At 31.8% G+C, this 15,765-nt stretch overlaps 1 protein-coding gene across 3 annotated transcripts in view; it reads right to left on the bottom strand.

The window, feature by feature from the left end:
* The window catches only part of LOC148628502 (QRFP-like peptide receptor), a 43,076-nt gene extending 27,877 nt beyond the window's left edge, over positions 1 to 15,199 (bottom strand). The window contains exon 1 of one of the 3 annotated variants that reach the window (XM_088588653.1): positions 15,099 to 15,199. In XM_088588653.1, coding sequence (XP_088444779.1) covers positions 15,099 to 15,167 — 69 coding nt within the window. In that variant the 5' untranslated portion in view covers positions 15,168 to 15,199. Of the gene's footprint in view, positions 1 to 13,777; positions 14,212 to 15,098 lie in introns of those variants that run through there. The other 2 variants (XM_088588643.1, XM_088588634.1) reach the window with 2 other exon arrangements.
* Between the last annotated feature and the right edge of the window lie 566 nt (positions 15,200 to 15,765).

The raw sequence follows: 15,765 nt of genomic DNA, 5'->3' as shown, positions 1-15,765 counted from the left end.
CTGCCATAAAGAATCGGTTTATAGGCACACTTCAGAAAGTTCATATTACAATCCAAAGCGAAAAGATTAGGTAACATTATTCTATGAGGTGACGATTTAATTGGAAATAATAAACGTTCTCAAAGATAAATGTATCTCTGGATTTCTGATTTAACTGATTTCATATAACGTCTCGCCAGTGCCAGTATTATCAAATTCTTCTTAAAGAATAATACTTATTTTTTTTCAAGTTTACAAAGGGTCTGAAGGATATTACATATACAAGTATGATATTACACCCTTTAAAATTCTCATTTAACCATATAACCCTTTCAAACTTACTTTATATCAAGGGCTTTTTACCTATTAGACAAACGAACTTGGAACCAACATGGACTTGATTAAACATTTGTGACAGTTGTAATTAATTAAGTTCTAAAGTTGAAAAGTTTGTGTAACCATAGAAATGGTCGATGACACCAACGTAAATAGAACTTAATGTCATCGATTTGATCATTATTAAAACGTCTCCTTTTCGTTGTGTTTGTTCCGCTGTCGCTACAAAAAGTTGTAGAACACGTCGATCATTCGTTTACAAAAGCAGTATACCGTCTACATTTCGCCTGTAGATATTTAAAAATGAACAAAAAAGTTGGGTGAATTCAATTATTTATCTTAAATGGTGGTGAAAAACATCCCCTTATACAAATAATATGTCCATTGTGTTGTATTATGTTCATTTTTATTTTAATATCTGAATTCAAACAAGCCATCCTTACTTTTTACGAAACAATATTAAAAAATGTCTTATTCTTTTTGACTGTGAAGATGCAACTTCTTTTCGTGATAATTATTGATGAATATTATTCATTTGAAATTTGGCTATGGTTATTTTTCCTTAATTAAAATGTTATACTAAACAGTTCTTCTTCATTATGACCAGGTTTAACAATCGAAATTTGAAAATTTGTAAGACACTTAAAATATAAACATCTAATTAAAATACTTTTTAAGCATAATCTTATGCGTGTATCAAGAGTAAGACTAATTGAATTATATTGACTTCATTGGAACCATAACATACTGGCCATTCTAAAGATAGGTACTTTTTCTTACAAATACATTTGTGGTTTAAATGGAAGTCTTATAACTAAATTATGAATGTTAGATACTCAAGCCAAAGAATAAAATGAAACGTATCTGAACTCCCTAAATTGAGTTCTAATGTTCATAAGCTTTAAACTGCTCACGATACAGCTACACGAACAGATGCATTAAAATGTAAAAAATAAAGTACATATATGGAATAAGGCTAACACTGTATCACTGTTAATAAGCTCTGATTGATATCTTACTGAAAAAATGTACTACAGCAAAGCATTTTGACAATCGACTTATTACATGTACACACGATAGTTCAATTCCATTCAATACGTCTTCTAAACGTTTGTCTAAAAAAACGTACCCTGACATGCATTTTTAAAAATTTTGGCCAAATTTCTCTTTGTTTATATTCAAATACATAAATTTAAACAATGTGGTATGTATAAGTTTTGTTCTTAAGTCTTATTCAACAATTCGTTCTGATCTTCAGCAATAGGTTAATAATGCGGTGTTTTCATTCGCTTCTAATCTTGTAAGATGCACTTTGTTTATCATCATTTTTCAGCACTTTCAAAACACCAACTGTTCCTTTAATAGGTGATTAGCTGCTGACTTTCCTCTTTTTGTAAACGGTTTGTTCGCTCACTGTATGAGGGTCTTTACCGCGTAGCCATCGTAGCGTATACAAATGTTATTAATTCAAAAGACCAAAATATTTATAAAAAAATATATTTGGTTGAAATAATTATACTACTTATCTATAGTGCGTTATCACTGTCTCTGATGTCAGATCATTAATCTACGTAAAAATATTACTACGGAGTAGCCTTGTCGTCCGCAAGTTTTCGAACTTTCTCCTGTTGGTTCATTCTAAATTTATCGGTCTATTCCCTATTAAAAAGTTAACAATTCTTTACAAAACACCCTTTTAAATAAACGAAAGTTGAATTACAAAGAAATTTATTTATCTTCCTTCTTTTAAACGGTATTTTCCTCTAAACCATGTTCAATTATGCTTTTGTCGGTAACGAGAGGAAACATAATTATATATAACTCGATAAGAAAAAAATATTTAGAAACTTAAGTTTTGAAATAATATTGCTGATACTACAATTTGCTTTGTTCCAAATCTCTTCTGTCAACTGAAATAACTGAAATTCAGTTTCAAGGTAATTTACCGTCATTTATTCAGAAGTACGATTTTATTGTGGATCTTCACTTTGCCATACTATTCATACCATGGTTGTTCTTCTTATCTAAATATATATTTATGTTTTTTGTTCTTGTTGTCCACGTTAAAGAATACTCAAAAAAATTTGAAGCCACTTCGCTCAACTTAGGGAACGATGATTCGTCAAATGTCAGGGTGAGAAGTCAAATATTTTGTATCTTTTTTTTTGTTGTGTTTGAAGAGGGGTCGAATATTCTCGCAAAATATGCCTTTAAGTCTTTTTGAATCTGTATTAAAACAACATATGGTCAACATCCTGTTTGTTTGTTTGTTTGTTTGTTTGTTGGGGTTTAACGTCCGAGCAGCAATATTTCAGCTATATTCAGACAATGAACATGAAATGAAAAAAAAGGATGGGTCACAAGGATAATAGGGTCGACAAATTTTGATTGCCACTGGAAAAAGTGGGGATGGGTAAGGTCGAGCAATTTAGGCTCCTGTGGCGGAGCGCAAAGATTCCTACTCCTATCGAATACCACAGCAGGGTTCTTTAACGTGCGAAGAACGTGGCATCTTTCCCAACACGGTGCACCACTATGGTTTGCGGTCAGGTTTTCCGTATTATAACCTGACAAACCCCAGCATATAACACGCCAGGGGTACCCCATTCCACCACCTGAGGCACACATCTCAGTTGCTCTGTGGGCAGAGCGCCTAGCCCCGGCTAGGTTTCTGAGCACTATTTGGTCGCCTTATACGACAAGCTTAGCGCTGCTGCAGGCCTATTCTTTTAACACCCGGACCTGCACGGGGCGTCAACATCATGTTAGAAAAATGTTTGATACCTTCGCTCGCCTAGTAATATTTAATGTAATTAAACTTGTTTTGTCGATGAGAGATTCTACAATTATACTTTAAAGAAGAACTGATGACCTGTCCTTGAAATAATTCAAAATTTTTAACACCCAATTAAAGGTTCGTTTGAACAATTTACTAGAATATCAATTAACTGTTCAAATCCCAAAAATTCTCTTACATAACAAAATAATTAGTAAAATACCGTTTGTTTTGGGGATTCAGTATTTTATCTTCTACACTGACGTGGTTGCCAATTTGATAATTATCTGTTCTTCTTTTTATATGGGATTATTTTTTTCTTAAGCTGCTTTACTACCAAATATTCTACATTGTTTCAATGAATAATGGACATTCCCATATATGAATGTTACTTGTGCCTAACTAAGTGTAAAATATATTATTTTAGTAAAATGGGCGATAAGTTTTGTACAAACGATTGAACATTGATAAGACTGAAAATAATTGGTAAAACTCGTGAAGATTGTTTGATGAAAATTATATCATTTCATTTCAAGGTTTATGCGTAGGATTCATAGTATGCAATACGATCATCATCAACCAAGACCAGCAATATCACTTTCTTTGAACTATTGACCGTTTTTTTACGATTCGCTCCGAGCTGTTATGGTTGCCTTACAGTTTAACTGTCAACGCATTTAAGTGGGACAAAAAGTATCCTCATATTGATTATATTCACATTGAGGTAGACAGGTGCATATATTAGATATCATGTACCAATAGTATTAGGATCAAAACTATTATGTATGCATTTATCATATATAAGGCATATGCAGACAAACCAGTTTATGTATGCGATGGTCATAGACTGTCGAAAATTACTTTGTTGTTCATATTGTTTTCAAATTTTTGTTTTTAAACATGTGTTCATAAAAATCATTATTTCATTCATTAAGTAATGGACTATGAAATACGACTTACATTAAAGCGAATACTTAATTCACAATCATGTATAACAATTCTCTAATATTAGTTTACTAGAACTTTAGGCAACACTATCTTTGTGCCCTCATTTTCACTTATGTGTCAGCCTTTGTAAGAATCGGACAGTGAGTGAAACATGGTATGAAAAAAACCCACCATTTTGATAATGTAATTTGAGTTTTTGCTCCATCAGAATCAAGGAATAAAGACAAGATTTTCCATATCATGCTGGACCTTTGAGTTACAAGTTCATTGAAATGCACTGAAAATTAACATTTCAGGGGCAGATAACTCTGTCAAAAACCTCATTTTTCTAAGATTTTATTGAAAATTTGTATGGGCAAATCCAATGATGCAGAGAACAAATAATGGTCTTTTCACACAGAGAAAGTATCCTTGATTGACATTTTATTGTCAGATCGGTGGGGAATTTGATGTGTACGTTTCTGATTTTTTCCCATTTTGCCTGATTCTTACAAACACTTACGCTTAAGAGACAAGACAGTTCATATTTTAGCCGATTTTCAAACATTGGCACAATTGAACGATTATATCTAACCAAAATTTGTTTGGAAGTTCTTTTTAAAATATTGATTTAAACAAAATTATTTGACGATTATTTATTTCGTGCTGCTTCTTTATCCATAAGCAGCCGTTTTGAAGTCATGATCAGCCGTAAAATGATGGTTAAAATATGTTTTTAAATTGGACAACGAACGCTAAGGTAAGAAAGAATAGAGGTTTTCTAATGCAAGATTTGGAAATACTGGACACCCTTGAATATGGGATAATAATTGTCTAATTCGATTGAACCTCGAGCTCATTAGAGAACGATTTACATGTAATATTAACTTTGAGTTCGGGTGGCTGATATTTTCCTATCTTGCACTCCCACAAGTGAGATTCCTAATGTCTCTCCCGTCTAAGAGTCCCTTAATCTGAAAAGTAATCTAGAATCTAGAATAGTAACATCAATACAATGAGACATGTTTCAAGTAGTTACAACATCTTCCACTTTAGTGCAAATTGTGTACTTTTAAAATAGTTTCATTAAAGCAATGAGATCAAGTGTCTACTAGTAGCAGCATCTTCCAGTTCAGTTATGTACCTTGTATTGATTCTTGTTTGATATGTATTTTTGTGAAATCGATATTCTGCATACAGCTTTCGCACAAGTGTAGCTTGTATAAACGGTTTCAACTGATAAACTGATATGTCAAGGCTTTTTTATGTGTGAACGAAAAAACCCAACCATTTACTGGTTCGGACAGATGAAATTCCGAATGAATAATTAACGAGTTAATATTTCTCTATGAAAATTGGGTCGGTGAAAATTTTAAGATATGTTTGTTTACTATTCTTTTCTTTTTAGTTATTTTTCTTTGTTTGAGAGAATTTCTCATTTACTACATTTGAGTCAGATACAAAAAAATGTAAGACTTGCTTAATTACTAAGGTTTTATAGCACTATTTTGATGGGGTTTGTGAACTGATAGTTTTTAAACTTAAATTACTCAAATCAGCAAAGTATTAAAACAAATTAGTGAGGCAGGTTTCTACTACCACAAGTCGTAACGTATGTTTTGCTCAAAATGGCGATTTAAAAAGAAGAAGTTCTTTTCACCCGATTGTTAGAAGCCAAATATTTACGAATAACTTGTGCTAAATTATCCCATCTAATATGCAATTTTATAATTAGCCTACAGAAAATCCATCATCAACCAATTTCCTGAAATTAAAACTCTATGTATGCTCAATAGAACAAAAATGATCAATAACATGACTTTTTTTAGTTAATAAGATGAAAGACTGAGAAGTTGTATCTTTATCTCTTTCTGTAGAGCTAAATTTGGTAAACGCTTTAAACGCGTTCATATCATATTTAAAAGTTGCCATTTGGATCATTACACAGCATTTTATCTATAGCAGTTTCTGTGTTGGAGTCATTGTCTGTCATTTAAATTTATTTACAATTATAAAAAAAATATGTAAATATGGAAGAAAAAATGTTTCCTTTCATCTAATCAATTTTGCGGCATACGAAATCGTCAAGGTTAGTTTGATAAGTGTAATGCATATGTCTCCTAAAACAAATAATGTTATACCTATAAAATAAATAACAGCGAGAAAAAAAAACAATTGTATTTCGAATGAAACAAATTGGTCCAATTCTAACTTTTTAGATCTATAAGTTATGCAAAGTTTACCAGAGAGCATGAGCATGACAAAAATTGTATAATTGATGATCGTAATGATAAATGTTCGAACAAAATAACCGGAAGTGCACAATAAGTCGTAGGTTTGTGCGTCAAGACGTCATTTTCTTTAATAACGTCATTTTACACTTATTTTATAGACGTCATTTTATTGTGAAATTCACCCCACCAAAATTGATAATATTTATATATATAAAAGTAAGACTACATATAAAAACGTGGTTGATTTCAGAAATAACCAGAGATTTACAAGTTACGGTCTCCACGTCATAAATAAAACAGAAATAAATAAAAAAATAAAACCGAAAAATAAAAAAACAACAAATCAAAACATAAACAAGGTGCACTTATCATTTACGAAAGTAAGTGATGTGGCTAAGTTAAGTGTACACAACATTATTTTAAAGATCGATTAAAACGAACCAGATAAAAAATCATTGTGAATAAAAAAGACATTTATTTGATTGAAATGTATTTGCCACAGCTTCCTTGTTTATTAGAAGGTGTCGAGGTTCAAGATAAATTCTTTGTGATTATTAGATCAAGAATTCTTTAAACGCTTAAGCAGACTACTTATAATATGATGACTGATATTGCATAAAGCATTAAATCAAGTCTAAATATATTTCAGTTGTACGAATTGAAACATATACAACGAACCCGACCTACTTATGTAATAAAGTTCTGTCCTAAATAAGGGTAAAAACAAAATTACCGAACACTAATCCGTTTCATGATCAGGTCAAATCCAAAATAAATCTTGCAAAATAGATATTACACCACCGGAGCAGCTGGTACCGCAATGGTCCTAACAAAGAACAGGCACTTCAAACGAAATGGTGGTTTTAATCTAGGTTTTACAGCGCGCTCAAGCTCACTCACTCATTGCGAGGTGACTATACCAGTGGTGATTAAAAAGCTAAAACTAAAACAGAAATCTCAAGAAAGCATCAAAACTTGCAGACAAGTTCCAATTTCGTTTCGAAAATAATACCTCGTATATGTTTTAAGTAGAATTTTGTCTGTTCCATTTCTGTGCCCTGACTTAGAAATAGACAAAAGAGGTGAAAAGAAACCCCATGAACAATTACAAACTCGATGACTACTACACATGTATTTTTTTAATCTGTGGAAACTAGTCAGTGTGTTGATTTATCAAAATTCAATCCAAATGTTTGTAATATCCTTCAATGGTTAATGGTAACGTTTAAATAATCTTTTTCGCTTTTCTTGGCTATGATAATGTACTCACCGATCGAATATTTGCATTTAGATATTTACACACAACTATATGCAAGATTCATATTTAAATGATATTGCATAATTTTAAACTTTAAAACCAATTTTGTCATTTAGACGGTAAGATGCTATATCAGCAAACTAATAAATCTTAAAAAAAATAACTTTGAAATGAATGATCAATTGCAAAGAGACTGTAAGTACAAACGAAGGCATGACAAAAACACCTAGAAGCTGCAATGTTCTTTACTTCATACTTTACAGTTCGAATAATGAACTTTTACATTATTGCTTAGTTTTTGATATTTTCATATACCAATATATACCAATTACATTGTGCTCGTAAGTTAATTTTTCTTTATATTAATATCAGCTATGTAATTATATACGTAAATCCAATTGTTTTTTTTTTTCTGTTCTAAAGTACTCTAACAACATAACTGTCAGTTGGATAAGGATTAACACTTTCTTGAAACCCATACCTGTGAAATTTCAGTGAATGTTTGACTTAAAAGGCACCATCATGAAAGATAATTACACTTATAAATGAAAGGATATCACCAATGCTGCCACCTTTCAAACAACAACAACATCTTCATTACCAATATGGAATAATGATACATTAAGCCCTCTGACATTTGCCATTTCTTTAACGAAGATTTATTTGAATACGGATCACATGTCCCTTTATCGATATTGACATGTCTTGATTGCATTTGGTTAAAGGATACTCTGATTAAATTCCATTAAAGCGTTAACTGGTCAGTGATGTCGGGTATATCATTCGTTGTCTTAAAGCAAAAACAAAACAAACAGATGTCGAAGTAAGTTGTAACCCTCAGAACAATACCATTAAAATCGATTTTCTTAATTTTCTATTTTATAAATGAAATAATTAAAAAACTATAGAAATGTCAACTTATAAAATATTAATAGATCGTTAGAACGATTTAACATTTTACGGAAAAAAGGAGTGTCTCCAATCAATGAAAATGAAAACCAGCAGGATGATTAGCTTTTTTTTGTCTAATTGACCTTGATTCATTATGTTAGTCATGTATGGAATGTACTCGATTACCATTGTATTGTTCTTGTTATGGTTAGTAAGAACATGGCGCTATATGGGATGAGTAAGTTCATGAATTTCCCCAATAACTTACCTGGAAGAACGTTATTAAAATTACTCGACTAGTCAATTCGCCCAGCCCTTGAATATATATAGCGTATCAGTTTTATCACTAGAGCGACGAACACATAAATGGTAATTCCAATGTATCATTTATTGTAACCTGTTTTATTTTATTTCATCATAACTTCGGGATTTCAGTTCCAAGATTGACAGAATCAAAATTTTACGAATGCGCAGAGGTGTTGGAAAATTTTCTTTTTCATTCTTTTCACATATCCTTTGACAGTTTCATTAAAACTACATCAGTTTTAAAGATCAGTAAATACAACACAACTATCTCCTAAATTCAACTAGACAATTAGACAATATACAGGGTTTATCTTAGTGTCGTAGAGTCAAACCATTAAATTTACTTTTCATCAACTACAAAAAAGTATACGAAACTCCTAATATATATCATTTTTATTTATTAGGTTAGTTAATTCAATAGGGACCATATGGTACACCGACTAAATCAGTGAAATTTATATTTTTGAGAGGTACGCGTTTTCGGTAGGTTTAAATGGATACTTAGTGTGAGTTTTGCTATGAATGGGTAATAAGTGTTACCAGAAGCTTACTAAACGTATATGGTGTAAATTCTGGTTGAAGTATGGTTAACTTACATTTATTCAACATTCTCTGTTTGCATACACAACCATCGTGACCTCCTTTTCCTAGCAGGTCTGAAAAGGTAGTCCTTTTTGGTCTTTATGTCAAAGTCTTGGTTGAAACGTTATAACATTCGGGACAGAGTCTATGTGTCATGCTTATTTGTAATTTAAAGCAACATTACTTGCAATAGACAAAAAATGGGCAAAAATATTGTTTGAAAATGATCTAAAACAGGTAAAAAATTTTGATTGGTGAGCCAATTTCATATTTACTCTATTTTAACCCGGCATGGCGAAACAATCTTTATAGGGTAAAACGCAACAGATTTTAAACAATTGTTTCCGTTGATTGAATACTTTGATATTGGTTCGACAGCAACAACTTAGAAAAAGTAAAGCGCAATTGTCAGAACGAGAAAAAAGGTGATTAGTTTTTTTTCTCTCGATTGCGATTTTATCGTCTGTCAGTTAAAGTCGTACTGATATATTTGAAAAAAAAACTTTCATACCTGGTGAAAGGAAATAGTATTTGCATTTAAAATACATAATGCTTACAATATTTGAATTTTAGCAACAAATCATAAGGTACACCACTGATTTAATTTTCACATGCCCAAAAGTGCATAGCAAATGTAACATTAAATTGTAGTTTTCGGTTATCATATAGTTAGCAGGAAGAAATGCTACTTCTATAGGAATTCTGTATCAGCAACCTCGAATTCTTGGTTACCAATATGATCCCAAGATAAACATACATGCATTCGAACACAAGACAAAAAATAAATTTTTGACAATAGATTAAAATTTTGTATGAACTACATTTTCTTAGGCTTTATTTTTAATCGACATAGTGAAACACTAATTGGTACAATAATTGGCACGACGTTCTTACGTTCTTATTAACATACTAGTAGATAAAACAAGAATAATATTGAAATCTTGGAATTTATTTTAAAAGGAAAAAGATTAATGTTTAATATTGCCTGTATCCAAGCGGTATTTTCATCAATAATGAATATCATTGATACGGAAAGCATGACATTTTCATTTGAAAATTTGTATTATTATCCAATATGTCTGTATTAAGACTGGTGAACAATGGCAATAAGTCCATAAAACATATAAGGATATTACGACTGATATTTTTGTGATAAGAATTCAAAAATCTGGTTGGCAGCAGAGTTCGAATATATTTTATTACAAATATCAATGCTATGAGCACACCGTGTTTCTTTCTTAACAATATGCATGTTGAAATTCGTTTATTTACAAAAATACGTTTGCTTGCTTGTTCAAAGCGTACGAACCCCTTAAAATGATATTTGCAACGAATTATAAATTAGCAACTTAAGTATGACATACCGGTTAATTAAATGTCACCAATTATCATTCGGTGATCATTTCAATTGACTAATAAGTTTCTTGATCGAAGGATAATGATTGTAAATTAAAATGGTTCTTGTTTCAAACCAACATGGCTATCCGTCATCGACCATTTTATTCCAGATTTATCTTGATTTGTCTTTCCAATATAGAAGTCAACATTTGATTCAACAGTAATGCAGACATGCAATTCTTTATGATAATATATTCATTCGACGAACAAAAATAGGTATATTTGTTTATGTTCTTGTACACCTGAGAAAATAAAAACCATATCAAATGAATGGAGTAAAGGACTAGCTGTAAAACTCCCGAAAAAAGGAGATCTCCATAAACTTTGACAATTGGAGAGGAATAACACAACTTTCAGTCCCCAGTAAGGTTTTCTGTTTAGTACTTCTGAACATACTAGATGAAATTGTTGATATGAAATTTTAAGAGGAACATGCTGGATTCAGTAGAGGAAATGGATGTAGACCATATGTTTTAATTTGCATTCGTAACAGTGCACTCAATGGCAAATGCCACTATAAATCATCTTCATAGGCTTCAAGAGAGCATTTGACAAAGTGCACAAGGAAACATTGCGAAAAATAGTAAGATCATATAGAATACCACTCAAGTTATGAGTTATGTAATCTTTTGAGAGCATTTTACTCAAACTTTGAATGCAGTGTCATTTTGATAGAAAAAAAACAATATAAGATTCATTCACTGTCGAATCAGGAGTTAGGCTGGGATGTATACTATCATCTATTCTCTTTTTAATGGTCATTGATTCAGTAGACCATGTTCAACAGCCTACAAGACCTGGATTTTGCAGACGACCCAGGAAACATAACCCATTTATAAGTGAAGACAAATAAACTATATAACCTTTCCAAACAAACTGTACTAAACAACAGTACCAAAGAGACGACAGTGATGACAGCAGCAGCAGAATCTGTCGTCTTAAACGGAGAGCCTCTAGAGGAAGATTTTACTTACCTGAGAAGCACTTTAAGTAAAGATAACGGACCTGGGAAAGACGTAAAAGTAAGGCTCAAGCAGAGTCATCATTTGCTCCACTTTATCCCATCTGGAAACAACTACAATCTGAGGACCAAACTCAAACTTAACAACATTCTTCCTGTATTGTCTCGAAAGTGGGCGTGTTATTGACAGCAATATGGGACAAGTAGAGGCATTTCACAACAACTGAATTATACAAATAAATCGTATCGTCTTACCAAATAAGATTCGTAACAAAACGCTCAACAGATATGCAAAAGTAAGGGCACTGCATTCGAAATCAAGCAAAGAAGAATGGGATGCATTGTACATGTAATGATAATACCCCAGAACACCCAAGACAGTCCCTCAATGAAGAGAGGAGGTAGCTTTTGAATGTTTAAGACCATTGATCTAACGAATAACTGACTTTTTATTGAAAACCATTTGCATTTAGTGAGTATTTAAAACCTACAGAAGTTTCACAATATTATTCTTTACCTTTTTATTGGTTCATTTGACATCTACTCGTCCCTATTTCATTCAGGTTTAAGGATATCTTGCCAAAAACTACGGACAGATGTTTTGTTTGAAGCCTTTCAGGTTATCGGCGAAGTAAGGAATAATTATTACAAACTTATCATATATGGAAACAACAAGCAAACTAACACAAGCACGAAAATAAACGAAAAAAAACAAAACGAAAACAAAAACGAACGCAAAAGTATATAACTTAAGAACGCAACAACACATACTATATGAAATCAATTATTTGGATTTCCTGACTTCATTTTTACGATACGATTCGCGTGCTGAAATAAAAAGGTATCGCCAATGTTGCAATTAATCTATTCGATCGAGATACAAATAAAAAGCCAAAATGGAATATTTTTGCCAAATAAACATTATACGCATATTTGTAAAAATTAAATTTATTAAGAATAATGCACATTATTTTGTGGACAGTATCGCAAAGGTTTAATCAAATATTGTTTGCTGCTTTTGATTAAACAAAAGCAATAGAAAGAGTCATCAATGTATTCAAGATTCGACCTGGAATCAAAAGAATATATTCCTGCAAAGAACATAAAATAACAAAAATAGCACGTTCAAAGAAACAAAAGAGAATGAACAACCCGGACTCTACTAAACATTGGGAGCATGGACCAGGTGCAGCGGTAGGATATATCTAAATTTGGCTAACTAACTAAAAAAACACTATCGAAACTCCCAAAATGTTTTTTAACGGTTCTTTTTATCTGATCTGAAGCATTGAACCTTATCTTAATATTTTGAAAGTGGTTTAAAAATCTTCATGAATAGGTTGAAATATTGTGATCCAACATCATATGTCCCTTCAACATTTTGGCCCCTTTTCTCCAATCCTATTAAATATGTCTTTATAATATATCGTGTATTCAGTTTTAATCAGACATGATTACTTCTATATTTAAAAAAAAAAAACATGTACATATAAAGATTGCGGCAGCTTAATTGGCAATTTGAACTTGAGATTGTCTGGTACCCAGACATTTTATGTTAATCTCTGGACATGCTGGGACGTTTTTGTTTTGGTATATTTTACGCCCCATTATAACAGCCTTCCTTATGATATGCATGTACAGAGCCATTATTTAGCGCTGTTTGTACGTGTATCAATTAGTTGCCCCGATAATAATATTAAGGTAACATACTGCGATAGTAAAGAAACAATCAACTTTTACCTAAAAGTTAGAGTTGATGTTACCATTAATGTAAGGCAGATCAAACAGAAAAACTACTTTTAGATATCAGCTGGTTTTACTACTTTTCAGAGATAAGAAATTGACAGACACTGACCACTTTGGTTACAACGAAGAAGTAAAAACCAATTCTCACTGAATATAAAGAGATGTTTTGTGCATGAAATGCCTTTTGGATTATGCTAATTCTAATATCTATTGTATTATTAATCTAATTAGATTCTTAAATTTTTGACATTCTAACAGTTATTGTGGCTACTTTTATCTAAAAAAGACGTTCATGAATTTAGATCAAATTTTCAGCAAGATGGTTTCCAACGGAAAATGATGGATTTACATGTGCTCTATTTTACTTATCTTAATGTCCTTACCTTTGTAGGAACGCAAACTAAAATAACTAGAAGGTCAGCCGAAGCTAAACTGACCAAAAATGTGTTCGTAATAGTTTTCATCCCTTGGTATGTAGCTACAGTATATATTACCAAAATATTTCCTACGATTCCAAGAAGTAAAGTCGCTCCATACACAAATGCAACCGGAATAATCTCTTTCAGAGGAAGTGTAAAATTACCGATGTCATAATCATAATCATAATCTGAAACATTGTAAAATTCCAGCGACGAATTTATTGAAGTAGTTCGAGATACACTATACTCCATCTTCTAATTTATAAAATCTCGTATGCGTTAACTTTTTTTAAAATATATACTCTATTATATTCTTATAATACTGTAGCACTATATGTTTTTAAAATGAAAATGATACCAAACCATTACTATACTTTTTTAGATTTGCTGCTTTAACAACCTTTATTCATTCCAATAGAATTCCTAATTTCAAAGGCAACGCCTTCAAATTGATTGGAACATTTATTCAGGACTCCACCGCTTCATCAAATAATAGAAGGCGGGAAAAGAAGCCATATTGATTTCTAGAACAGCCTATTTACGAATATGATTCCTACAGTATTGGTAAATTTAGCATTTGCTATTATAGCAACACTGAAAACGATATCCTTGCAAATTACTTTAAAGACGACAAATTACATTACATTTATTGGTCAATTTACCATTTGATAAACTTCAAAGGTTTTGACATTTCTGTAATTACTTCTATTTTTTCTTATTTATTGATTAAGACTATATTGCCATCTTCTGACGTGTGTCTTAGAGATTTTAATATGTTAATAGCATTACCAAGCATGCTGTTTTTGTTAATTTGAAATGTCTGTTTCAATTAGATTATTTGTCTGCATATTGGAAACACTCTATATTTCTCATGCAGATGATTCTTATTGGCATTCAAACAGTTCATTAATTTTGTAAATGTCTATGTAAAAACTTAATGGTTGTCGATAACCATATAACTAGAAACTTAACAGAATGTATTAATGAATTAGTAATTAATACCAAAATAATGAACTGAATCAAATGCGTAATTCGAAATCTCGCCATCATGATAACACTTAAATTATGTTTTTTTTTCAATATGATATAGGTAAACAGGTACACAGAAAACAAAAAAGTTGGTATTGTTACGCACTATCAATCCTTTGCAAAGGAACATATTAGCATCTACATATAAAATATAAATTAACCTACTATAATAGAATATTTATGTTAAATAAAAACAATATACCCCGTATTACGCAATGGACTTATTTATGTATTCAAATACAATTGTGATACATACTCCTGTTACGTCATTCCTTCTGTAGCGTCGATAGTTAGACAATGCAGATACATCAAAATCCAAGTACATCGCCTTATCGCCGAAGCAGCAAACAGAATTGATCTATATATACAATGAATACTGAACAGAATTAAAAAAGATTACATTTAAAATGTGAAGATAAGGAAAACAAGACGCAATGCACAAAAAACTAAGAAACTAGCAATATGAACACTCAATAAAATGATGATTGACATCAGATGCTCTGGAAGGGTAAAGCATGTCCTGCTCCGCCTGCGGCAACTGTCATATTGTAAGTGAGAATAATCCGGTTATAGAATAACAACAATGACGCAGCTTTGTTTGTTTGTTTGTTGGGGTTTAACGTCCGAGCAGCAATATTTCAGCTATATTCAGACGATGAACATGAAATGGATGATAAAATGAACATGAAATGAAAAAAAAGGATGGGTCACAAGGATAATAGGGTCGACAAATTTTGATTGCCACTGGAAAAAGGGGTTGGTGGGGAAGGTCGGGCAATTTAGCCTCCTGTGGCGGAGCGCAAACGTTCCTACTCCTATCGAATACCACAGCAGGGTTCTTTAACGTGCGAGGAACGTGGCATCTTTCCCAACACGGTGCACCACTATGGTTTGCGGTCAGGTTTTCCGTATTATTGCCTGAC

Source organism: Perna viridis, chromosome 1 (assembly GCF_037379345.1).
Source record: "Perna viridis isolate PV_CMFRI_1.1 ecotype Kerala chromosome 1, ASM3737934v1, whole genome shotgun sequence".
Classification (NCBI taxonomy): Eukaryota; Metazoa; Mollusca; class Bivalvia; order Mytilida; family Mytilidae; genus Perna; species Perna viridis.
The sequence above is the reverse complement of the archived record's forward strand: the minus strand, read 5'-3'. Positions and strand labels throughout refer to the sequence as shown.